Source organism: Acanthisitta chloris, unplaced genomic scaffold, assembly GCF_000695815.1.
Source record: "Acanthisitta chloris isolate BGI_N310 unplaced genomic scaffold, ASM69581v1 scaffold30477, whole genome shotgun sequence".
Classification (NCBI taxonomy): Eukaryota; Metazoa; Chordata; class Aves; order Passeriformes; family Acanthisittidae; genus Acanthisitta; species Acanthisitta chloris.
Window position 1 is genome coordinate 1 of NW_008682559.1, and position 9,718 is coordinate 9,718.

The window sequence follows — 9,718 nt, forward strand, 5'->3', positions numbered from 1 at the left end:
CCACACCTCCCACCGTGGGGTTCCCGGCTTGCTGGTGTCACCACGGTCCCCACCTGCCCCGGCCATGGCCCTGCTGGCTGTTTGGTTTGTCTCCCCCAAGGAATGTATTGCCCTAAGTATATGTTGGTTTACTTGTTCCTATGTACTACCCAGCACTTTAAACAAGGCTTTCCTTGGCTCCCAGTGCCACATGTGAGCTCAGAACGGGATAATATATCACAAAGCAGTATTTGGTGTGTTGAAATCATAACCTGAAATGGGCAGTGAGGAGGAGGTGACCACAGCTTGAGCTGTGCCAGCACCCAGAGGTGCTGGGGGAGGCCCTGAGGGAGCTGTTTTGGGGTCCCTCTAGCCCTGATACCCCCTGCACTGGGCTACAGCTGCTGGGCTACAGCTGGCCAGTGCCAGGGGGCACCCCCAGCTCACAGCTTGGGGTGCTGAGCAGTGCCTGGAGCCTCCCCCCCAGGGCCTGTGGTCACCTCTTCAGCCCCATTTCACCTTATGGCTATTGTAAGTAATTTATATGAGGTTTGTTTGGATTTTAAATGTATATATTTTTGTATGTTTGCTATATTTTCATAGCATTGGTGCCATGGGCAGAATATTATTGTCAGAGTTATTTAAAGGATGTATTAAGTGCTTCTTCCTGGGAATGTCCCATGTATATAAAGGATTGGATGTCTGTGTGAGTGTGGTGTGTGTGCTCTCCCCCTGGCTTGGGGCAGTGGCTGCAGGTGAAGGGGAAAAAGCCTCCAGGGTGCTCCTCCCTGTGCTCCAGAACCTGAGCCAAGCTTTGGACAGGTGAGAGGGTGGAAGGGAAGGCTGAGCTAGGCCATGCTGCAGGGGAGGATGCCTTGGGTTTGACTGCATCTTGCCTCTGATGGTCCTGGAAGCACCTGGAAGCAGGGGAGACCTTTCCAGGCAGAGAGATTGGGCTCCTGAGCCATTTCCATCGTTCCATCACCTCCCCTGCAGCCCCCAGTTGGGTCAGGTACTTCTAAAGACTTCTTCCAACATCCATGTGCTTCCTTGGCCACATCCCACCTAGGTGGCTGCAGGGGGACCTGAGGGACTCTGGGATGGCTTTGGGCCAGGTGCAAGTTACCTTTGGAAAACTCAGGTGCTGTGCAGGGCAGATGCTGTGGAAAGGTTGCAGAGGGACGTGGGCAGGAGAAAAGTAGTGAGCTGGAGGATCACTGAGGGGAGCTGGTTGGTGAGCGTTGAAAGAGCAGAAAGGCACAGAGAAGTGGCGTACAGAGGGGAGAGGTGGAGTAGAGGTAACTGTGAGGCTTTGGTGGTGGCAGGAAAGGCAGGTGGGAGGTGACAGAGAAGGGCCTGGAGGTGGGCGGGTGGAGACGGAGGATCCCAGCCCAGCGGCAGCAGGTACAGTCAGGTCCACAGTGCCCAGGTGAGCCCGGGCCTGGGCCCGGTGCTGGTGCTGGTCAGCTTTGCACTCTGTGCACAAACCCTGTGGGTTTCCATCTGGAGATGTAAAACTTTTGGCTTGGATTTTTTTCCCCTCTAATTTCTCCAGGCAGCACAGCACCGGGCTCAGCTCTGGCACATATGCCCATGACTCTTGGTGACAGAGACAGTGCCCAAACCCCCAAGGCAGCAACAGGAGCAGTGGAGAGATGTCCTAAAGGCCTGATAGTTGTCCCTTGCAGCTGCTCAGGGCACAGGGCTGGAGTCAAGCTCATTGCTGACTGCTCCAGTGCAGACACTCTGGTAGTTCAGCACAGGTGAGGAGCTGTGTGGAGCACCATGGGACTAGGTCTGGCCACCCACAAGGGCCCTGTGGGCCCTGTTCTGTAAGTGAAATGAACCAAACAGGTCTTGGAAAGATCTTGAAGTGCCAAAAAGTTCAGTTCAGGATCCGGAGGTCAGTTCTTGGCTTGAGTATCCTCATTAAGAGGTTGTTAGTAGGAGTGAAGTGCAGGAAGGAGAGGTGGAGGGGAGAGCAGGGTCCCAAGTGCTTGGGGCAGCTGTTCCCAAGCTAACAGGCAGCTGTGGCAAGGCTGCTCCCCAAATCCATCAGGATTCCTGTTCCTGCCCAAGCTTCCCTCTGTGTGTGTGTGACTTAAAAAGTGCTTCTTCTAATCAAAGAGGAGCAGAATTGGGCTCAGACAACTGCCCTACTCCTGGCCTTCCCCAGGAGTATGGAGAGCAGCTCTGCCCCCACAGGGGTGGCCTGAAATGCCCAACCCTCCGTGGTGGGCAGCACCCACAGCTTCCAGCACTCCCAGTTCTCAGTGCAGCAGGTCCCTGTGTGTCCCTCAAGGTCCCGGCCAGGGCATCACTGCAGCCACAGGGACTCACCAGTTACACCCTCACAGTAATAAACTTCACTCTCAGCCCTCACCAATAACCCCCTGAATGTATATTTCTGTGTCTGTAGTCACCAAGAGATGGTTTCTTATTTATTGTCTTAAACCTCACCCAGATGCACCAGGAGCTGCTTCAATAGCAATAACCCCTGACCCCTGAGCTCCAAGGGAGAGGGAGGGACTTCTGCAAGTGCTTTTTGTTTTCAACCGTGCAAGGATTGTGACCAAAGTGCCAATTGTTCCTGTCTGTCAGCATTTCACTGCAAAAAATGATCTGTTTTGTAACTGTGGGGATGGTTCTTACAAACTGACAAGGTCAAATAAACACTGACTGCAGCGACCTGGCTCGGGTGGTTTGTCACTGCCTCCAGCCCTCAGTGCCACCAGAGAGAGGAGGAGCAAAGCTCAGCTCCTTGCATCCAGCATGTTAATTAAGGTCTCCTGCACAGTACAAGGCATTTAAATCCTCTTATCAGGCCAGCTCTGGGCTGGCATTAGGAGCATCAGCTCCTGTGGTCACCACAGAGACACAGGCTGGACACAAGGGCTCACTCAGCCCCGCCATGGCACAACAGATCTGAGCTCCCCCGGCTCATCCCTGAGCTCCCCCAGCTCACCTGTAGTGGGAAATACTGACTGAAAAGCCTCTTCCCTGCTGCAGAGGTCACCTGAAGCTGAACCAGGGGGGAATATCCCAGTAGAGGGACTGGAACACAGCCAGGAATCCCACAGGGAGGTGTGAGGGGTGGACAACTGGAAGGCGTTAGATGATTAGGAAGCATACTGTGACCCTTCCCAAGCCAGCAAGGAGCCACCAACCAACCAAATACTGTATTTCCTCTATGACTCAAACACAACAGACACTTGACCTTCCCACACCCCTGCACAAGTGAGGGTGACACTGCTGTCCCCTCACCTGGCACTTCACAGTCCCACGTGCGCATTGCACTTGTCTTCACCTCAGCCCGTCCCAAATCCATGGACAAGGCAGGAGAGGAAGTGCTCACAGTATAGTGTCTCCCAGTTGGGTAGTGTGGTGTCTGGTGCCCACCTGAGCTCCAGATGGGCTGCAGAATCCCGTTCCAGGCCTGCCAAAAGGTCCCACAGAACTGCTCCAGGAGTGCCAGGAGAGATTGGCACAGTGCCTCAGTGCAACACTTGTGCAGAGGTGATGCCCTGAGACATGTCAACTGTCTCCAAAAGGGATTTCTCAGCTGCATTGGAGAAGGGTGAGTGACCCCCAGCATTTCTGCAAGCAGTGGAAGTTCTGCAGATGGACTTGGAAGATGGGTCTGGCCACAGGGTGAGCCCTTGGGGGTCAGACTGCTCATCCCCAGGGATTCTTGGCCCAGCTCTGCCATTCCACTGCTCCACCTCCCTGTTTGCTGATACTTCTGGTGGCAAAACCATCTGTGCTGAGGGATGGAGGGTTGGCTGTGAATCCCTCAAAATGGAGACCGATCCACCAGAATTTAAGCAGCATTTTGAGCAGGAGAGAAAACCCAAATGAATTCTCCCCTGAGTGGGCAGCAGAACGAGTTAGAGCCTCAGGAGTCCAAGTGCTGAGAGCCCTGAAGCAGGAGCTGGGATTCCAGGGATGCTCAGAAATAGCAACTGGAGTTTCAATACTTCATATTTCATTCGCAATAAAGTCATCAAAACCCCCCCCAATTCCTGCACCTTCACATGAGGATCATCCTTTGGCTGCTTCCATCAAGAGCTGCTGTGGAAGGAGCCCAAAGAAAGGCTCTGCAGGGAAGTTCCCACTGGAGATGGCGGCTCTAAAATAGCTCAAACCCAATACAACCAAACACATTGAGTTGGTCCTCTTGGAGCTTCTGCTGGGAATAGTGTCCTCCTCTGAGGAGCTGCAGGCTGAGCCAGGGGAACATCCAAACCTCCTGGGCAGGGTTCAGTGCCAAGTCCACATGCAAGGAGCAGAGCCAGGCTGTGCCTCCCACCCCTGTGTCCATGCAGGTGCAGGGATCTCACACAGGTCACACCTCCCTGGGCTCAGTGTCCACCCTGGAGCTACACAAACTCGGTGAAGTCATCCACAGAGGAGATGAGCCTCTTCCTTTGCCCTGTCTCATAGGTGGCAGGGGGGTCCTGGGGCACCTGGGCAGGAGCCTTTGTGGGGGCAGGGGGGTGCATCTGCAGGGGGAGGCCTGGGCTCTGGTACTGTGTTTCTTCACGGAGCTGAAAGGCAAAGGACAATGGATGAGCTCCATCCCCTCTGAACTCTCCATCTAGGCAGGGCACTCAGGACACCTAGACCCACCATCCCCACACTCAGTGGGAGCCACTCTGTGTCCAGATAGTGGACATCAGGAGGAATTTCTCCATGGAAAGGGCTGTCAGGCATTGGAACAGCTCAGGGAGGTGGTAGGGTCACCATCCCTGGAGGTGTTCAAGGAAGGACTGGACATGGCACTCAGTGCTCTGAGCTAGTTGCCAAGGTGGTGATGGGTCACAGGTTGGACTGGATGGTCTCAGAGCTCTTTTCCACCCTAATTGATTCTGTGGCTCTGTATGAACAAGGCACTGAACTGAAGGATCAATGGACATCAAATTTCATTTGCACAAAGCCTGTAAGTGCATTCCTTGGCTAAGCACATCAGGAACCCTATAGAAACAAAGGATTGTGAGCAAAACAAGGACCTGCTGGAGTGTTTTGCTGCACTGTTGTCTCCACCATCCCTGTGAGCACAAGTGACAGCAGGACAGGTCACTAGTGCAGAGCTGGTGCCAGCACCGATTCCATGATTTGGGTTCCCAAAGCCCTTGGTGGCAGTGAAGCTCTTCGGAAGCTCCAAAGCCCAGACCTCCATCATTACACCCATCACTCCCGCAACACCTAGAATCAGAAATGGATGATCTTGAAGGTCACTTCCTTCTCATTCTGGGATTCTAACCTCCAAATACACATTCCTCTCACTCAGCAGGTTTTTGACAGCTGCTTTCACCTGCCCGAACTGCACCAAGACTCTCGGCAGAGCCCAGCTGTAAAGCCTCAGAGCAGCTTCACTCACCCTGTGCCGGAGCCTCTTGATGTGCCTCAGCCTGGCAATCCACTTGGAGGGGTAGGTGTCAGTGGGGTTTGACCGGCTGTGGTGGACCTGGGAAGCCATCTGATTTGAGAGGGGTGGGGAGAGGCAGGTTGAGAGAGGAGCCACATCAACATAACCACAGCAGTAACATTCATACAAGATTTCAGTGCAGTTTGAGCACATATTAAATACAGCTGAGTTAGGATGTGCCAACTCTGGCTTCAAGGTTAAGGAGACGACTTGTTTCTTTGCTTTAGCAAGCCCCACTGATTTCCTGGGAAGCTGGTGATGGAGTAAGGCCCCAGCTGGGAGGCCTGGGGGAGCTCAGGGTACTCACATTGGCATGCAGGGCCATCTGCCGGGCCACAAAGGGCAGGTTCTTGTCAGAGATGATCTTGGCAACACTTGTGTCCACCAGCCCCTCCATGTCTGTGGTTTAAAGGAACAACAGATAGTTAAGAACAAGCCAAAGGTTGCCTGTAGCTGTGACAGAAGTTCCCACCAAGCCCCACAGCTCCCACTGTGACAGAACCTGTGCTACAGCTTCCCAAATTCTGGCTGCTCCCCAGAGACTTGAGGAGAGCCTGCTGGGTTCTTTGGCATGACACAAAGTGTGACTGAAACCCCCCCAGAAATTCCCCTTTGGAGGGGAGCAAACACCCTGCAGAACCCTGCACCAGCACAGCAGAACTTGCAGAGCCATGCTCAGGTCCTGAGTGCTGGGAGGGACAGCAGAGGCCAAAACCACAGGGAGCTCCACTTCCTATCTCCTCCAGCATTCCCAGTTGTTGGAGAGATCTGCTCTACTGTTAGCACTTTGTCTTAAGCTTGAAGACACTATGAGTGACCCAATGGGAAGATACCTTGGGGAAGTGATATGACCAGGACATACCCAGGTGGAACTGGGCAAACTGGTTCCAGAGGGTTCCTCCTAGAAGTTTTGAGTTTTGAAACACCAACCCAGTGCCCAGTGAAGGCAGTGACTGACTCCCAGCACTGGGAGGGCTGAGGCATCCCCACCTTTCCGACATTGCAGCGTCACCAGGTTGCAGTCATAGTCGAGGGGTGTGATGATCACGTGCACGAAGTTGAACTGCCCCTGAGGAGACAATAAACCACTCAAAAACACTTCACTGGCAGCGCTGTGAGTCTGTGAATGCCCGAAACACACAAGTGGAGGAGGAATTTCTCCATGGAAAGGGCTGTCAGGCATTGCAACTGCCCAGGGAGGTGGTGGAATCACCATCCCTGCAAGTGATCAAGGACTGACTGGACATGGCACTCAGCGCTCTGCTCTAGTTGACAAGGTGGTGATGGGTCACAAGTTGGACTCAGAGACCCTGGAGGTCTTTTCCAGTCTAACTGACTCTGTGTTATGAACCCACCGAGGCAAACAACCTCCCCTCATGCTCTCCACACTGCTAAGGTAACACGCACCAACTGAAGGTTTCACATCCCCCATGTAACACAGCTACAAGGGAAATCTGGTACCTTTATTGTTCCCAGTTTAAAGTCCTCTCCAGAGTCATTGTAAATGATGGAAACAAAGTCATTCCCCAGGTGCCTCTTCTTGTCACAGCGATTTTTGTCTAAGTCCTTTGTGGGCATCAGAGTAGCAATGTGGAAAATGGCTGGAGAGGGAACAGAAAGAGGCTGGGTAAGCAGCAATGGCCACGTGCCAGGCACTTCCCTAACATACAGGGCAGTACCAGCATCAAAATGAGAGGAACTATTAGTTGTTAGAGGTTTGTCCCATCTGTGACAGCTGCATCCAGTCCCACGGGGCTGCTCCAGTGGTCCCTGGAGCATGGAGAGCAGCAGCCAGAGGAAAGGAGCACAGCAGCATGGTCAGCAGACACTTTTAATTCAAGGAGGGGAAATTTAGATTGATTAGACATCAGAAAGTTTTCCCTGTGATGTGGGGAGTGGCCTGGCTGCTCTCAGCAAGGCTCCAGCATGTCTGGGCTAGTCAGGGGATGTGTTAGCACTTGTTGCCTGAGGGCCTTGGGAGGAGTAGGTGTGGAGATGGGACCCTTGAACAGAAAGCGCTGAGTGCTGGCTCACCAGCCCCGGGTTGGGAAGTTGCTGGGATGTTGCTGGGGTAAAACAACAAGTTGTTGTGCCTTAGGTTGACCAGTTGGTGCACACCTAATGTTTAGAATAAGCCAATCAGCAGGGAATATGCTAAGCAAAGGGACTAAAAGGATCTGTGAAAAACAACAATAAACGGACATGTTGCTTGCATCAAGCTGCGTCTGTGAGGGTGGTGAGACACTGTCCCAGGTTGCCCAGGGAGGCTGTGGCTGCCCCTTGGCTAAAGCCTTGAGCAACCTGCTCTGGTGGGAGGTGTCCCTGCCCAGGGCAGGGGGTTGGGACTGGATAATCTTTAAGATCCATCCCAACCCCTTAACAATCTATGAGACTATGACTTTACAAAGCAGATTATACTACAGAGTATTTTTTAAACAGGTATGTGCCTCTCCAAAGCTTTATCCTATGGCTTGCAGAGATACCACAGAGAACAGAAAGGAGAACAGAGCTCTAGGTCATCACTACATCCCTGGAAAGGAAACAGTGTCAGTTGAGGTGAGAAGACACCACCTGTGCAAGCTCCTGGAGCCACCTCACCTTGCATGATGTCATCGTGCCAGCAGTAGGTGAACTGCCCATCCTCCCCACACACGTCCAGGCCACCGAGGTAGATCTTATCTGGCTGACAGTCCTTGAGCTCAATGAGCTTCCCCAGGCCAGTGAGGAACTCTGTGTAGCGATAGGAGCCATGTTCATTGGACAGGATGGCGAGTTCGCTGTTGCTCTGGGGGACAGGGACAGGGCAGAGTCACACCACACAGTCCCACAGTGCCAAGAGCTCTCCACCAGCACCATTTATCACCTGCTTGGGATTAGGTTGTGACTTCCCGAGAAGGCTGTCATGCAGGCACTGTTTTTAAGTGCAAGAAGCCAAGGGAAAGCAAAGCTACTGCAGGGGCAGGACAGGTCTCAGAGGCAGAGTGCTGCCTGTGAGGGTTAGAGCACTGTACACAACTCACCTGACCTTCCCCAACGTAGAGCACTGCAATCTTGTGTGTGTCATAGGATGGGATCTGATCCAGGAGCTGCACTGACCTCTCAAACGTCTGCAATCAGAACAGGTCACACCTGAGCAGCCTGGGCCAGGGGAAGGTGTCCTTGCCCATGCCAGGGGGTGGAACTGGATGGGCTTTAAGGTCCCTTCCAACCCAAACCATTCCAGGATTCTATGATCTTATCTCTACGCACTCTCTGCCCACCCTAAAAGCTAGTGGGGACAGTGACAGGACAAAGCAAGCAGATTCCTAACCTTCACCAGTCTTTTCCTGCCAGAGAGCAATGCACATCAGCCCAAGGGACAGAGCAGTGCTCTGTGGCATCTGTCACCAGCTCTCCTGGGTTTACAAATGACCTGGCCAACTGCAGGGGTTGGATGCATTTGCCACAACAGATCACATTGTGTCTTCATTTCAGCTCCAGCCATGAAAAATGATTGTGTCTTGCACAAGGCACCTCCTCATCTCACCTGAGCTCCCTCCTGCCTGACACCCAAAGCACGGGGAAGCTGTCAGCAGGAGTTCTGTGGGGCTCAGCCCACCAGAAACTCATTCCAGCACTACCTTCTCCAGGGAGTTCATGACTCATTTCCCAAATGACCACAGAAAGCTTCTTCCCAATTAGATGGAGAGCTGACAGGTCACCTAATGCTCAGCTCTCATCCTACTAGCACACCCAAATTCATCCTGCCTCCTGCCTGGGATTCTGGAACAGCACCAGCAGTATCTCCCAGTGTCCCAAATCCAATCCAGAGCCAGAAAGAACCATCAGGATTGGGGTAGAGAGGATCTCCCACCTGCAGCACTGTTGGTGGGAAACACCTTTAACTCTCACCACTGAGCTGCACATTCATTGCTATCATTTATGTATAGAAATTAGTGGAATTAGAGTAATTAACTACAAGAATGTATAAATCTGTTTGTCTACCTCATTTGGCAGCAAGAGGGGCTTGTTGTTTTCATCTCCAAAGAACGGGGAGTGGTACAACTGCAGGAACACAAAGCTGAGGGAGAGAAAGGGAAAAGTCCTGTTAGCATAAAAATTAAGTCAGTTTGGATCTGTTGGATGTAAGAACATTATGTACAGCAGGAAAATAGGAGCAATTAAAATGCTAACAGGGTATTACTCATCTTCTCCAGGCACTTCAGGTGCCTGGGCTACCTGCAGTGTGTAATAGACCCCTGTCAGGAAATCAGTGGGATGTCAAACAATAGCAGCTGCACAGATTCCCTGCTCAAAGGCAGGGAATGGAGC

The 9,718-nt window shown here is 52.6% G+C and overlaps 1 protein-coding gene across 1 annotated transcript in view; it reads right to left on the reverse strand.

Annotated features, from left to right (window-relative positions):
• Positions 1-4,358: 4,358 nt before the first annotated feature.
• The window catches only part of LOC103805908 (tuberin-like), a gene marked incomplete at its 5' end in the record, with an annotated part of 19,131 nt that continues 13,771 nt past the window's right edge, over positions 4,359-9,718 (reverse strand). Inside the window, 8 exons of the mRNA XM_009078574.1 lie at positions 4,359-4,526; positions 5,360-5,458; positions 5,715-5,806; positions 6,398-6,476; positions 6,869-7,008; positions 8,006-8,192; positions 8,428-8,514; positions 9,392-9,467. Coding sequence (XP_009076822.1) covers positions 4,359-4,526; positions 5,360-5,458; positions 5,715-5,806; positions 6,398-6,476; positions 6,869-7,008; positions 8,006-8,192; positions 8,428-8,514; positions 9,392-9,467 — 928 coding nt within the window. The remainder of the gene's footprint in view (positions 4,527-5,359; positions 5,459-5,714; positions 5,807-6,397; positions 6,477-6,868; positions 7,009-8,005; positions 8,193-8,427; positions 8,515-9,391; positions 9,468-9,718) is intronic.